The 16,314-nt window shown below is 41.8% G+C and overlaps 1 protein-coding gene across 1 annotated transcript; it reads left to right on the top strand.

Moving 5' to 3' along the window:
* Positions 1-750: 750 nt before the first annotated feature.
* On the top strand, positions 751-5,462 carry rnf114 (ring finger protein 114). Its single transcript, XM_049752297.2, has 6 exons — positions 751-945; positions 2,559-2,709; positions 2,998-3,104; positions 3,861-3,975; positions 4,059-4,166; positions 4,253-5,462. The coding sequence occupies exons 1-6, from the start codon at positions 809-811 to the stop codon at positions 4,316-4,318; spliced, it is 684 nt and encodes a 227-aa protein (XP_049608254.1). The 5' UTR covers positions 751-808; the 3' UTR covers positions 4,319-5,462.
* The last annotated feature ends 10,852 nt before the right edge of the window (positions 5,463-16,314 follow it).

The following is a 16,314-nucleotide window of genomic DNA, read 5'->3' as shown; positions in this document are numbered from 1 at the left end:
TCATCCCATTTTTTTTCCCAAACTACTCCTACATTTCTCAATCGATTTGAAACATTAGATGTCAAATAATCTGCTTTAAAACCGGAAAATGCTCAGTGGGACATGGAAACTGAACATAACAGAATTGAACCTTGCACCTCTAAACTGAGGCAGGCGTGCTAACCAGCGGGTCATCATGCCACTATCATTTGTTTTTCAAAGAACATAAAACGTGATGAGTCATTTTATTCACATCTCCAGATATATTTATTCGTATATGTCACATTGTCACTGAGTCAGGCAAGTGAGCGGCCTACACCATCGGATGTACTACTCCTACTATACTATTCTGTTTATAGAAAGAATCATACAAATGTATTAAATATATTCTGAATCAACATGTTTTTGCTTTTCAATGTTGAACAGAATATAAAATAATAGGGCTGGCAAACAATACAGTATGAGCACTATAAAATGTGATAAAAGGAACAATGGATCACATAAAATTCTAACAATATCTTGAATAGATTAATAATGTACAGTTTTATACATCAATTACCTGTATTAAAAGGAACAACAGATAACAAAAATCATGACAATGTCTTGAATAGATTATTAATGTGTTAAACATAAACGTATAAGTGTATATTTATGTATGCAATAAATAAAGCATGCATGTGTAGGTTTTTAGTTTTATTATGACGTAGCGTAAAGCTATGCTTGAGAGTTATAGTGAGATGTCGATGGCAGTAGGCTCCGCCCCCGTGCAGGAGCGCATATGACGGGATCACGTGGTTGGTAGCAACCGAACACAGTGAAGAGAAAAGAGATGGCGATGCTCGGCGGCTTCAGCGCGACACAGCACAAGAAAAACGTCTCTGACGCCAACAGCGACGTGTCCGAGTTTATCTGTCCAGTTTGTCTCGAGATATTCGACAGTCCTGTCACAACACAATGCGGCCACACGTAAGTACTTCTTTTTGTCTCCGTCTGACAGCGATTCGCTTTGACATAGTCTACCATTAGCAAAGCGTGGTTTTAGGGGGGACGATTTGAAAAGAAAATGGTTGTTTAATCGTCTTATCTGCTCGTCCTGTCCACACTTTGGTTGGCCCCTTCTGTTTCTTTTTGAAGGCCCTTGTAGCACAATGCTGACGTGCGTGACTGTTGAAACGTTTTGCGTTCGTCCTCGATTTTTTTTTTTTTTTAAACCCACGCCTATGTATGCTACGGAGTAAACAATGAGGGAAATAACTTATTTCACCATGTCTTTCTAACCTTTCTTGAGACTAGAGTTAGATCACCTTAACTTATGTCCATTTTTTTTGTGTGTTACGCCGTCTTGGCTATTTAGCAAAATTGCTGCTGGTTCGCTCAGTATCCGTTTTGTTTACATCAAAACAGACTAAGCATGGGAGTTGTAGTCCTTTTCCTACTGTGTCAAGACTACAAGTATGTGGCTCTTAACAGTCAGTGCGCAAAAATGAAACTAGCCTTAACATACAAGTTCTAAGCGTTGGGTCACTATAAAGTTTCTTTGCTGTCTTCATTAGAATCTGTATGGAAGAGGATTAGGGCCAGTGAAGAAAAAATGGGTTGGGGGTGACTTTAAAGTGACTTGAAAGTCAGAATTCTGAGAAAAAAAAAAAAAAAAAGAATTCTCACTCCAAAGTAAGAATTCTGACTTTAAAATCAGAATTCTGAGAATAAAGTCAGAATTGTACGATGCGGCCCGTGACAAAAAAAATGAGTTTGACACCCCTGGTCTAAATAGTCACAGAATGAACGTGTGTCTTACTTCTGGTACATTGTATTCGTTTTAAGCTTGTTTTGGCTTGCCCTGTACACCAACTCGTAAGTGGTTAGCACCACCGTGCCGCCGATTGGTTAGCACCACCGTGCCGCCGATTGGTTAGCACGTCCGCATCATAGTGCAGAGGTTGTCGGTTCGATTACGGCTCCGGCCTTCCTTTGTGGAGTTTGCATGTCGGCATGTTCTCACGTGGGTTCCTCCAGTTACTCCGGAATGGTGATGATACATTATATTTATACTTTTAACCTTATTGGCCACACCTCCCAGCTAACCTTTATCACAACGTACAGTAATTAATTTCCAGTTCTGGTTGCATCACATGGATATTATTGCTATTCAGTTGCATGTACTCCGCTTTCATGCCGTTTCAGTCAGACTTCTGTGAAAAATGTACTCGATTAATGCAAGCTTTTATTTCTGGTGTTTCACATTTTCATGTCTATTTTTGCTTAGCAATTAGCATGGCTTCTCTGTCTTCTGTGTAGTTTACAGCTTGTCATCAATCATGAGAATGATACTTGTCAGAAGTGCAACGTATTTGCTGTCATGAATCGATGATTACTGACTTTGGAGCGACTCCCAGCTGCATTAGCTAGTCAGCCGAAGCTCATTGCAGGCTAGCTGGTACGGTGCAATTAACATCCGATATTACCCAAACAGTGGAAAGAGAGGAGGACAGGCGACTGTTGATGATGGAGACATCAATGTTTTCTTTAAGATTGATGTGCCAATGTCTGTTGTTAATCGTTCTTTCTTTTCTCCTCAGATTCTGCCAGAGCTGTTTGCAGAAATGTTTGCGTCCACAGAAACCCGCGTGTGCCGTGTGCCGGGCCGCGCTCGGCCATTGCACTAAAGCCGTGGAGCTCGAGGCCCTTATCCAATCATCTGTGGCAGCGTGCAAGGGGTGCGGAGCTCAGGTATGTTTTGGTTGAATTATGAATTTAAACTTTCAATCTGGCCTAACTAGTTTGCGGTGTACAGTGGAACCTCTGTTTTGGGACCCCCCCCCCAGAACAACAAAAGTAAAACCAGCACACGCCTGACATTTTACCAGCTGGTCACGAATGACATCCATTTAATTTCTGAAATTTGACTTTGTGGCAGTTGTTCCAAATATTGTTAATCTGGGGTATAACGCAAGTGTAGACGTGGATGCGTTTCTTATTCTGAAGGTGTGCCTCTCAATGTGTTGTCTTTCTCTTTAGGTTGCCCTTTCTCAGATGAGACTCCACACAGGTGCTTGCCCAAAATACCAGGAGTACATTGAGGAAGGAGTTAGGACCACTGCCCAGAGCCAGCCTGCTATCATCAGGTCAAGGAATAACACAAAGCTGTCCAAAATACCTCTTTCCGTGTCTTCTACAAGGCGTAATAAATTGATTTAATGGCGTTTCAGCACCGGTGGGATTAATTATATCTTGCCATAAACAAATTCGAAGCCTTCAAGGCAAGTTAGAGATTCACTGCCACCGGCAGGCAAATGCTGAAAGTTTGTTGCAAACAAAGCCACCATTATGCAAGGACTTTTGTAGAGAAACCAACCTGTTTGAAGAGGAAGTACAAAACAACACAAATAAGAGGCCACTGATGCATTCTACCACTGGTAGCTAAAGATAAAATAAAAAAAATGTCCTGCTTTAATATTGTACTTCATGAAAAATTAATGATTTTTTTTTTTTTTTTCGCCTGAGTGGAATAGACAAAATTGTGCTGCTCCTTCTGTTGTGCGCCTCGTGGCCACCTGGGGGCAGCATAGACATACGGCTATACTACTCATGGATGGTCTGAGCTCATCCAGTAAGATCCGATAATTTTCGTCGTTTTTGAAATAGAATATCTCATATATGCCTGTGAGTTATTATTCAGATAGGTGTTGCCTTAAGGGTTGCTTGCATTCACTGCCAACATAACTAGTTTGTATCGTAATTTGTTCGCAAGCCATAGCGGCGTGGGAATAAAAAATGGCCAAACCTGTATTTGATCAAAACCACACGCAATAGCATTGAGATCCAAGTCAAACAACAAGGAAAAGGCAGCATGACCTAATTACTTGCTTGTATCTCTACAGCCCAGTGCCAAATCGTTACACTTTTACCTGCCCTTACTGCAACTGCCAGAACCTCGATCAAGACGGCCTGGTTGAGCACTGCACTTCGCAGCATGCCCGAGATGCACGACAAGTGGTGAGAAGTCCTTTTCACGATACCGCATCGACTGCAGCTTCTGCAGGGCCGAAACTTGATTTATCATTCATGTCCCGGTCTAGGTATGCCCCATCTGCGCCTCCATGCCGTGGGGGGATCCAAACTACCGGAGTACTGATTTCTTCCAACACCTGAAGATCAGACACACTTTTTCATATGATACCTTTGTTGTAAGCTGCTGCTTTTGCCGTGCCGGTCATCATGTCAACTCCAATCAAAACAACATGCTTAACAAACCATACCTTGTTTTGTGCAGGATTACTCTACAGATGAGCACACAATGATCCAGGAGGCTTTACAGCGCTCCCTTCTGGACAACTGAAGTGTGTAGAAGAAAAATCTGGAAGAGGAAATCGGCACAAGGGAGGATGGGCATGCGATGTCTTAAGAAGGCAGAGCAGCACGCTATGGTGGGGTCATGAAAAAGGTGGATGGTTATGAGATTGTATCCATGAATATAAAGGTTAATATGACCGAAATAAACCGTGCAACACACTTGAAGAGCATATTGTCTGGTTTAGGTGTGTTGTTGGTGTCATCTCATATCCTCCTACCCAGTGCAGCCTATTGAATATTTACTAACCAATAGAGCAATTCACTAGTTCATGGCCTCGTGTCATCAAACCTCTGATTTGCAAACCATGTTCCTTGTCAATGCAAGGTTAGGGTCCTACCAGTAGTAAACCTGGCTTCACTGAAGAGTTAACATAATTTATGGCAATTACAGTGGTTCAAAGGGTAGGGTGAGGAGGTTTTTTTTTTTTTTTTTTTAACATTTTGTGTATTTGGAATGAAATAAGAGGGTCCAACTCAGATTCTGTTTTCTTCTATCACAGATGTTTTCTCCCTTTTCTTTGAACATGTTGGTAGATTGTTTTCCTCCGTTCTAGAATTATAGGGCTAACAATTCACTCAACCAACTTAATGCAAGTGTGCCGTACTGGCATCCAACTTAATTTATTTTCCATGAGGCAAATCTTTGTGCATGTATTTTAGCCACTTGAGGGCAGTAGCGTCTTACAGGCCAGTGGACAGTTGAAACTACTACTACTGTACTTATCTGTGCTCGAATGCTGCTCTTCAAATAATTTCCCTTGAAGTAGTCTGACTACAACATATATACACGTGCAGTTATTGGACTAGCAGAATAACATCGCTTCATGTGTGAAAATCGGCTCGCCCTCTATTATTGCTGATTGTTCTGGAAATTTGAAAATAAAAGGCCAGTTTTGAGCTTCCCTTATAAGTGACTGCAGATTGTTACATGATTATTTCAGTTTAATGTCATCTGATGTCAATAATACCTGTCCAACTTTTAATGTGTTTTTTCTTCTCTTTGCTATACACCTGTTTTCCAGTTACTTGTATTTTAAACATATCTATCAAGCGATTGTAGTCACTGCACACTGCACAATAAACCCAGATGTAGCTGTAGAGCTTTGTGGATTAAATGACTTGAATAGTCAGCAGTCTCCATTCAAATTTTGTTATATATGTTAAATGTCTGACCCTTCTATAGGTATGACTACTTGCACAATCTACACAAACTCACACACACAAAAAGGCTCACATAAAAATACCTGATTCAGATGATCGGTTTATCCTCACGTTCTGCCCCCTCTAGTATTAGGATGCCCATCCCTGACTCCATCAATAGGGCTGTGAATCTGAAAGAAAATGCACAAAATACAGTTTTCATATTTTTTTCCTTTTAACCACCAAGATATTGAACATTTTCCAATGGCTAAGTCACTTGCCTGATTTCATTCCAACAGAGCACACCTTCCATTTACTGAAGGCCGCAAGATCCACAAGCAAACAGTGAATTGTGCATTTTCTGGGTGGACACTCAATTTGCTGAAGATTTCCATTTCATGAACTAATATGATGCTATTTACATTCATGTCACTTAGTATCAGCCCAAGTCCCCAGAAATGGCTGCAAATCTTGATACATCTGTAAACTTTGCACTTGTACCTTGATTGTTTTTCTTCTAATCTATTGTGGCACGGTAATGAGTCAAAAATCATAAAAATTCAGCCTTTGGGACCTAACTGCCTCAGACAAGAGAGTAGAACTCGGGGCAGTGCTGTCATACCAACAAATATGTTGCATTGTATTTATTGCACGCAGTTGTGCTAAACATATGATGCAACTTGAGCCCTTTGGTGCGTGTTGTCTATGGGGAAAGGAAACCCTCTCATCTCCGTTCTATTCCATGCAATTATCTTAGCTAAATGATATTATACTTTCTCACCTAGCTCTGCAGAGAATCTCACACGCCCAACTTCTTGATGTAGCCCCCCTTTCTAGTTTTGCTCTCGGCAGATAGAGAGGAGACGTTTGCTGTGAGAGAACTAACGAGATACTCCAGCGCTCCTGGGCAGGAAGGAAGTTGAGCCGAAAAACATGGCAGCGAGAAGTCTTTCTTGTCTGTTTGGTGGCGGAGCTAAAAATGGAGAAGGGAGACAAGGTAGGGAATAGGCAGGAAAAAAGGGAGAGAAGTGAACACATTGAATAAAAATTTCATAAAGTTCAGTGTGCGGTGTCTTTGATGCAAGCCTTTGCTACTGTGCGGAGTCTGCAGGCTCTGTGGAGGCAGCAATTAATGCTACATGTAGCCGGAGGCCTGCTGCGAGAGGCGTGCCCCCTCCCCCCCTCAATCGTGTCGCATCGTCACTCTACATCCAGACACCCTGCCTGAACCGACCTTTTGTTGTCTTAATCTTGACACTCCTCAGCCATTCCCACACACCTTGGACTGTGTTGATGTAACACATTGGCGCCTTGAGATATGAGTGACCCGACTTTTTCAACAAATCAACCGTCATTAGGACACTTTTTTGCTTTGACTTGCGAGCGGAAACGTCAGACATGAGCACTGCGTGGCGGCAGAGATCTGATCAAAGTGAAGGGCTACCAGTTTGCTATACAATTTGGAAATACAAATGTGCTCACGCTACCTTGAATTATCACTATTGATAGTGAAGTCTGCTTTTTGCCCAAACTCAGCTCGGATTGTTATAGATAACTGAGGGATGAATGGCATTTTAAAGTGGAAAAATAATTAGATTAATGGAAAAAACTATGCTTGATAAGGTAAATGCTTATTGGGCCGGATTACTGATCATCGTGAGCCGTATGTGACCCGCAGGCCCTAATGTGAAAACCTCTGTTCTATATGCTGAAATTGAGACGAGAATCCCCTCAAATGCCAGAAACTTCTCTGCATGTTTCTTTTCTTGTAATTTTGCTGAGCAGGTATCTGCCACGAGGATACAGGCCTTGTGAGAGGAGCGCTGGGAGTTTGTTAACCGCAAAATTCCTCAAAGTCAGGAGAAACAGGAAGAGCGAGAATCTCGCTACCCGGGCGTTGCAGCGAGGCAAGTTGGTCCTCTCAAATGTTTGAACAGAAAGTGCCAGTGGCTTCCCCGACTTCAATACAGGATCTGAACCAACTCCTCTTCCGCTTTTAAACTCTTAACAGCCTCACCGCCCTCCACACACATGTACACACCCACGTACAGTAAATTGCTAACTCACAATTAAGTAACCAGTCCTAACTTGGATTGAAAGTCCTTGAGCCAAATTGTCTCTGTAACAGATAAAGTGCAACTTGTGTGGATATTTGCATCACGTTTCTTTCAAATGTGTCTCCTGTCAGTAACATGCAAGAGGTCAAATACTGTTCTTGTACATTCTTCCAATTATGTAATTGTAAAAGATGAGGTGTACTTGAATTCTTTGAGGGAAAAAAAAGTTTAAAGTACCTGAAAAGTTTTTTTTTTTAAAAAAAACCTTGCTACTGCAAAAATGTTCTCCTAGAAGTGAAAATGAACATCAATGATTCATACAGCTGTCAAGAGGATTGCTAATCTTTATATCCCTAGTTATTTATTTATTTGAGACCTGCACTGCCGCTGTACTAATATTTGAAAGTTGAGTCCTCTAGGGTGTAAATAAAAGTGGTGGTGTGGGGAGGGGGCAACGTCCCATGTGGAAAAGCGGGCCAAGTGAGGCGAATGAGTCCAAGTTTTAGTCCCCCTCCCTCCCTGTACCCCAGCAGGCCCGGCAAGATGTGCATGTACGCGGGTGGAAGTGAGCGAGCCCTGCAGCTATTATTCTCCCATTAATTTTTCCATTTGAAATCAAACCTCGACGGGCCTTCATGGGGGAGTCAGAGGAGGGGGAGGAGAGGACGAGAGTGCTGATAACCTAATCAGAGGAGGTTGAACAAATGTTGGTTGTAGCGGCCTGGCTGTCCAACAGGGGAGGCCATTTCTCTTTCCAATGAAAACCTCTCGAGTTGCTAGAAAGTATTGCCTCTCCCTCCAAAGTGGTTTGGTAAATAACCGGAAACCAAGAAAATATTCCCAGGCAAGTATAGATGAGGAATTTGGGAAATATATGTTTGGACATGTGTCAGTGGAATTACGTGGATACAAATGGCGCAATTGAAGGTTTCTTTGGTCATAAAAGGTCATGGAGGGAAACTAATCGACACACTAAGACTAAGTCTAAAAGTGTGGTATGAGTCCACACACTTTCTAGTGTTATGTGAAAGAATAGTTGAATTAAATACGAATAAAATGTGCGATATTACAAATCAACATATTGCAACCACAGCTTTTTAAAACATAAAACTTAGAATATTTTTTTAAAACTTTTTATGTATAGTATATATTTTTTGCTTTTCAAATTTAATTTTTATGTACAGTTCCGTTGTATTTAACTTTTAAGTGCAGCATAATAAATTTTCACTATGTTTAAGACCAGTAAAAAAAAAAAAATAAATTTGACATCACTTTAATTTGCAACCAATGTAACTGAATCAATATTTAAGTCCTCGTTACCGCTGCCTCATTTTCATGAACACGTAAGCATAATATGTTACTGTAGTTTACTGTTGATGGAACTTGGAGAGTTACGTTTTTTATTTTATTTTTTTTTATTTTGTAACCACCACTGTATTCTAATACTATGATAAAAATTGTCATTTTTTTGGGAATTGTGTCAAAATGCTTTTCTTTCATTATTGTTAATTTCAGCAGGGATTCAAAACATGTTCTGATGTCTGGATGTGATGGAAAAAATCCACAGTGCATGTATAAACTGCCTGGGGGGGCTGTATAGTGCAGGTTCATTCTACAGTATTTGTATAAAATTGATCTGATTTCACCAATCTATTTATGCTTTTGCAATTTATTTCTTTATTCATTTAAATTCCAATTGATGTCTTTATTTTATTACTATACACCTTCTACTTGAGGTATTCAGATTTCTGCTGATTAGCCAACTTCTCAAATCCAGCCTCACATCTTACACGTTTTCATTGACTTGAGGAAGACCTGTTGACCTCCATTCCTCCAGATCCACTATACACACACCCATGCATGCACACCACCTCAATGGGTCTCCTTCAATTCCAATCAGCACGCTCCATCCTGCTTTCCCAGTCTTTCTTTGCAAAAAAAACGCCAGCGCTTGCTAATCTGTCAATCACAGCTTGTGGTGTTGACGGGGGCCCATGACGGTGGGCCCCGCACCTCCAGCGGCTTGCAGCTCAGAGAAGCTCGATGATTAACCAGGCAGGTACCGAGTCAAAGTGCTGACAGCAGGAACATACTGACAGCTGATTTGGAAGACAATGGTCCCTCTCCCTCTATTTAACTTGTCATGCCAGTCAAAGCATCTTTTCCAGGAACCAAAGATGCAAGACGAAGATTTTATTGGCAACGTTTCATGACAAAAAATGTCACAGCACACCACCAAACCAAAATGGGAACAAGAATGCATTTACTCAAATAATGTTGCCATTGTCTTAATTTACCAACAATTTGTTTGGTGTGAAATGTGTGGCTGTGTAAATGTAAAAACTTTACTTGACTATTTTCATGTACAAATGGAACCAGGTGGGTGTGCAAGTTAACTGGACCTTCTGCCTTCAGTGAAAGAGCATTTACACTCAAGTCCATAAATATTGTGACACAGCCAAAATGTTCATACTGTAAATATAACCACAGTCAATTTGAAATGAAAAGAACAAGATGTGTTTTAGCTCCAGCTTGAAATTTAGAGTACGTACAGCCAAATCAGTTGTATGAAGGGACTGGAAGTAACGGAGCAATTTGCTGTTCAACTGTTCCGGGGCCAGGTGGGCATCGATGGCTGCCAATGGAAGAAGAATTTTGAATTAGGCAATGTGATTATCTGGGCAATGACTCAAAACAGTTTTTGAGGGCGAGGAAGTGGAATATTTTGCAATGACCAGGTCCATCACCTGACATGCATTTTACTTGCTGATGTTTTACATCCAAAGAGATTATACTCGTGTCCATGTCCCAATATTTATGGACCTGACTGTAGTTGTCCATCCTGTCACTATACAATGCTGGCACGGAGAGATGAACAAAGCGACACTATTTTTAGTCAATAAACAATCATTCCTAAACCACACCTGACGATGTCTCTCGGCACACTAATGTGACCGGTAATCACTACTCTAACACTTTCCAATTATTAACCGCGCCTGCAGTGTACCATTCATATTGAAAAACTTTTTCCCTCCCTCCATTTCCTGTGTTTTGTGTCTTTACAGGAAGGAATGGACGACGCCGGCACATCTGTCAGTCAAAGCCCAGCCCTCCATAGTCAGCCGTCCATGCAGCTTCACTGGATCCAGCACCTCCTCAGCTCAATGAGTAACTAACCTGCAGGTATTGAATCAAACTGCTGACAAGCAAGGGGAGGGGAGTGGAGGGCCGGCGAGACGAGGACTGTGTAGGTGGATGTGAAGAAAGCTACAAAGGGAGCGAGGAGGCTGGGGATGACAATCACGTCATTTTGTGGCCCACCTTGGTGACGTAACCTTTAACTTTGCAAAGAAAGATGGCTCCTTTCCTGTCCATCTACTTCCCCCTCCCCTTCCCACTCTAAATGGGCACCTTTTGATGGACTGTCCCTCATCTCGTCTCCTTAGATGCGTGTTGTCAACGCTGCCATCACTGCCCAGCTAAACATTAATGACTTTCTCGCCTGACAAGTGTTGGCGGGACAAAAGGGAGGTGAAAGGGATACTTGTGGACAAACCAAGGGATGAAAAGGAGAAGTGATGGCTTTATCTGTTTGACACGTCCTCTTTTGCCTCTCTGAACTTGCGTATATGTATTTGTGCCATCAGCAGATTCTTGGCTCCGCATGATGGTTTTATTGCCCTGTTTTTCCTCCCCTCTTTGGAGACAGACCCCCTTTGTACTCTCATTGCCCCTCATCCTTCCTACTGGCATATCTGACATTCCTTCAAGTATCTGTGCATGGCGGTGTGTGTTTTTATCAGCATTTGTGGGCTCACGTGTGCTTCCCTTGGACATTTTATTTTTGTGTGTCTTAGAGAAAGCATCCTGGACTTTGATGCTGCTGCTGGCACTGGTGATGGGGGTAGGGTCACGGGAAGAGATCCCAGAGGGACGTCCTGTGAGCCGAGAAGAGGAGGGAAAGGAGAAACAGCATAGTCTGTTGATCGGGATGTATGAGGAGGAATAAAGTAGAGATTCAGCAGAGCATAGCGATCACCAGATGCTGGCTTTAATCCCCAATGATGTTCTGCCAGGCTTACTGGAGCTGCTGTCTTCAGTTCCAGTTTGTTCTTGAGACCATTTTCAGTTTGGTCATTTTAGGTGCACGGTCAATTGGATGCTGGCTAATGCTCCTTGGTTGCTTTCACAGTATTCTTGGTTCATTGTCCAGTTGCATTTTAAGTGCCATCCAATGAGTTCTGAATCATTTGGCTGAAGATGAGCAGATAATATTGCCTGACAGAATTCATTACACCTCCACCATGTACACTTCCAGCTCCTTTAGTCAAATCTTTGGACACTTGTGTGTCCTCCAACCAAGCAGAATTCCTTTACTGTAGAGCCACAGGCCTCCTGTGGTGAAGCTACCCACTCGCCTTACGTCTCCCCAGGCAGCCTCTATCCTCCCCGGGTTCTCGAAGCAATGATTAACTTTGCTTCTGATCAATGCTTTTGCTGACTCTGATTCATCACTGGCGTCTTGCAGCTGCCATGTAAAGGAAGCGTCAACTCTGTGCTACTGGTGACAGAGCATACCCTCTCCATCAGTTACACAAGGGTGCACATGCACACACAGGAGGTGGCCAGAATAACAGGCGCATGTGACAATGCCATGTAATCTAGCTTTTTGATGGACACACTACAGTTTGAGTTATTGTACATCAGGGGTGTCAAAGTCATTTTTGTCACGGGCCGCATCGGAGTCATAGTTTCAACGTCTTCTATAAACAATATAGGCTTCAAAACAAACTGATGATTGTTTGAATATTTTAAAAAGACATATGATAATAAAAATTACAAGCAATGTCTCTATTTTTTTAAAGTGAAGACAATTTATAATTTTAGTAATGACATCGATGCAAAATTTGTCTTCGCGGGCCACATAAAATGATGTGGCGGGCCGTATCTGCCCCCCAGGCCTTGAGTTTGACACCTATGTTGTAGCTGCTTCTTCTACGCACGGTATCCCAGATCTGTCCCTCCTCTTGTCAATCTAGCCCATTACTAAACAACAATCTGCGATTTTGTTTTTGCAGTAAGTTCTTCTTGCTACAATATCACAGTTAGATGGACGTAGAGAGAATGAGATAAATATAGGGACAAAAGCAAAAGGAAGACTGACATCGCTTGTCACCCACCGGTGCTTTACCTTGACAGCAGGGGAAGCCCTGATTTCCTGAAGATGACAGGAAGCACAATGGCTGGGTGTTCTGTCAGCACATCCTTCTCACACGGCCCGGTTAATGATTCTGCAGCCACAGCCGAACTGGAGAGCGGGATGAACCCAGGGAGCCACGAGGAGGAAAAGGAGGTGGAGCGGCTGGCATTCTCCTACATTTGAGGTGTCATCACAGCCGCATTAGGAATAATGGGTTGTTTTTGTCATTTTAATTACCCTCAATCTGAAAATTTCAAACTCCCACCATTTGTTAATGAGGCGGAACAAAAGGAACATGTCACACATGTTTAGCATTCAACCACACTGTTAGTCATAGAGCTAATATGACACTGAATGAATGAATGAGTCTTGTGCATTCTCAACATTAAGGAAGACAATTTGGGAAAATATTTTAAGTTGAGAGAGCTCAGGAGACTGCGTTGACCCCGGCCTTAACAGAAAGGGAGACAGACCAGGTGAGGCAAGCATAGGTAGATGACGAAGAAGCAGCAAGAGACAACAAGACAACAAGAATTCGCTGAAATGCACCACGGGATTCTGGTTAAAAAATAATATAAAAGATCATTTAAAAAATACTAGCAAAAAGAATTGGCTGAAATGCACCACAGGATTCTAGTTAAAGGATAAGGATAATTTCAAAAAATATTAGCCAATGATCCAGGGTACTCATCGGCTGCCGGGTCTGCAGAGCAAGCTCCTCACAACCTGACAGCATTTTGCATTTCAAAAGTTACATTTATGAAGTATAACAAGTATTTTTAAGGAAGGGGATCGTGTGTGTTTGGTGGTGGGCCCTAACAGCATATAATGAAAAACTCAGCTTTGCAGATGTCATTTATCGGGGGCATTTTTTTGGAATGTAACCCCTTCGCTAAATGAGGGAACACTGCATAGCTTTTGTCCTGGAGCTTTTGATGCTCCCTATATATAGCACGCTATACATACGCCATATTGCTTTTGTAGCGTTCATATCTGTTTCATACATATCAATACATCAATCCATTTCCTCTACTGCTTTTCAATTGTCTCCCTGGAGACTGCGCCCAAAGATTTGGTTCAAGTATTAACCCAGTGCTGCTTAACAATATGGATCAAAGTTATCATGTCGAGGACAACGGAGCCTGTACTTGGCCTGTACAGCCTGTCCACTCTGTCTTAAGCAGCCCATTCAGAGAAGCCACCCAGAGTAGCACTTCAGACGCTCCTACAACACATTTCCCTTTGGTTTTCTCCTCCTCCTCCTACTTTTCGGCACTCCTTCCTTCCTACACGAACGAATCATCTAATTCCACCTGTGACCATTTTTTTCGTGGCTTGTGCACCCCACGTCCTTCTCTATCTGTCCATCCATCTTGTCGTCTGTCACCTGGCTGAGTAATCACATGCACATTTGATAAGGCTAGTTAGGTGGGTCATAAAAAGTTGATGCTTGTACTGTTGGAGCCTCATTTATTATCCGTGCTAATGTAACAGTATGGAGTGGGACAAGAACGAGATAGGAGTGCAAGAGGTTGTGGGGAGAGAGAGAGGCAGAGAGGCCACCGCATTAAGAGATCATTACCCGACTATATGCTGTGTCCCTTGCTTTCAATGCTACATAGTAAGTCCTCTTTATGCTTTATGGCTTGGATGATGCCAGAGCTTTCTGTATTTAAGTGTTCCATAGCCACTAAGAGTTCAAGATGCTTATAGCACAGGACGCAGTTACCATTGTCTAACCGCAGAACTATTGGCTGTAGCTCTAATGCTTGCTTCTCCACTCTTTACCTTACATTTATGTGTGTGCATTGGCTTTAAGTATGCATTATATAGTGTATGGTGCAATTAGAACAGCTGCAACAAAAACATACAATAGTTGCTTGTATTGGTGAGTGATATGCATAAGTCGGAACTCGGGATTTCTTTCACCTGAGATATTTAGCCTATTTTTGGAATCTTCTCACACAACACACATTAGATTTTGCTTCAACAAAAGCTACCTACCCTGGAGACTGCCAAGCTTAAACATGTCCAACCTCTCGTAGTTGAATATCAAATATTATTAAATCTTTAAAACATTACAAAATGTATTTGCTCAATTTTCTAACCGACATGTGTTCGGCGAAGATCCTTCATGTTCTCACAAAGCCAGAAATATCCACCCTGTCATTTTCCACCCTGTCAGCAACCTCACATTGCTGTTTCTGTATTGTCTGCTTGCAATTAATTAAGTCTGATCAATATGCTATTTGAATAAGGTAATATCTACTAATACAAAGCTCATAACCTTTTTTTTGCGTAAAATGGGGCCACCTCCATGTCAGTCGTCACTCGATGTGTATATTGGTTATGTTGATTGAGATTTTGGCCTCAAAAGTGCAACCAATAAGAACATATTGGAAGATGAAATGTTGGTTTGCAATCCTCCCATGAAATTCCACAAGATAATATAATATCTTGCAAACTCTACACTCCCATTGTCCAAGGTACTGCAACCAAACATCAGACATTCTGTGAGGGGGGCATGATGGGAACAAGCAGATGGTGTATGGGCACGTATGAGTGTGTTAGTGCAAGGGGAAGGATCTAGGGGGGTGCAGAGATCGTGATAGATTGGCCTGGGAGAACTACGATGCAGATCCACTCATCACGATTGATGTTCTGCCATTTTGCTTTAAGTGCAATTAAATTGGCCCCTGTGTTAAAAAGCTGGCTGAGGATGAGATTACGCTACATTTCCCTTGCGTTTTCCTTCACCTGCACATCCCTGCCGTACCTCCTTGCAGCTTTCTGTCTGAGCTTTCCTGGCATGATGTACAACTGTCCATAAGCTTGGACTTTTTCCACAAAGCCTGCATAGTAGTTTAGAAATCGATGCACCCTAAAAGTTGTAATGACTTTCTGGTTGTTGCCATACCGCAGAATTGATTACTTGTACATTAGTGCATGTTAATGTGTAATAATGTGTAGTGATTACTGAGAGAGGCAGAGAGGAAGCTAAACGTCTTCATGTGGAATTTATACAAATAATAGGAAACAAATGGACACATTGGTATTAATTCTATCAATACTTGATCGATCTGCACAGCCGCATCATATACCATTCCTCATTTTTACTGAATTAAACCTAAATTTTTGTGTTGTTAAGTAGGAGTTAGCTGATGTGCTACTGACAAGCTAATTGATGAAAAGATCATTAACATTAAAACTTCTATAGGGCATGCAGAAATATTCAAAATTTCCATTAAAGTCCATTTCTGTTATTGTGATTTGCATATTGCCTTTCAAACACACGTTTAAAAAAAAAAATCCATAGATAATTTGCAGGACTCACTACAGACTATTTCAACCATTGTAAACAATGTGATGTCATTTATGAGTATTGGCTAAGAGGCAAAACAATCCACTAGGCTATGCTGAGGAGTGTCTGAGTTGAAATCCTCCTCTGGCAGCTTGGCCACTATATTATGTCCTCAATTTTCTCCTAACTGGAAATATTTGCAATCATTCAAATTAAATGTCGATCACAGTCCAATCCATCTTTCTGCGTGTCGGTCTCCGTCTTGCTGCGAGCGTCGGTTACCT

The sequence above is a fragment of the Syngnathus scovelli genome, chromosome 2 (genome assembly GCF_024217435.2).
Source record: "Syngnathus scovelli strain Florida chromosome 2, RoL_Ssco_1.2, whole genome shotgun sequence".
Taxonomy (NCBI): domain Eukaryota; kingdom Metazoa; phylum Chordata; class Actinopteri; order Syngnathiformes; family Syngnathidae; genus Syngnathus; species Syngnathus scovelli.
The sequence above is the reverse complement of the archived record's forward strand: the minus strand, read 5'-3'. Positions and strand labels throughout refer to the sequence as shown.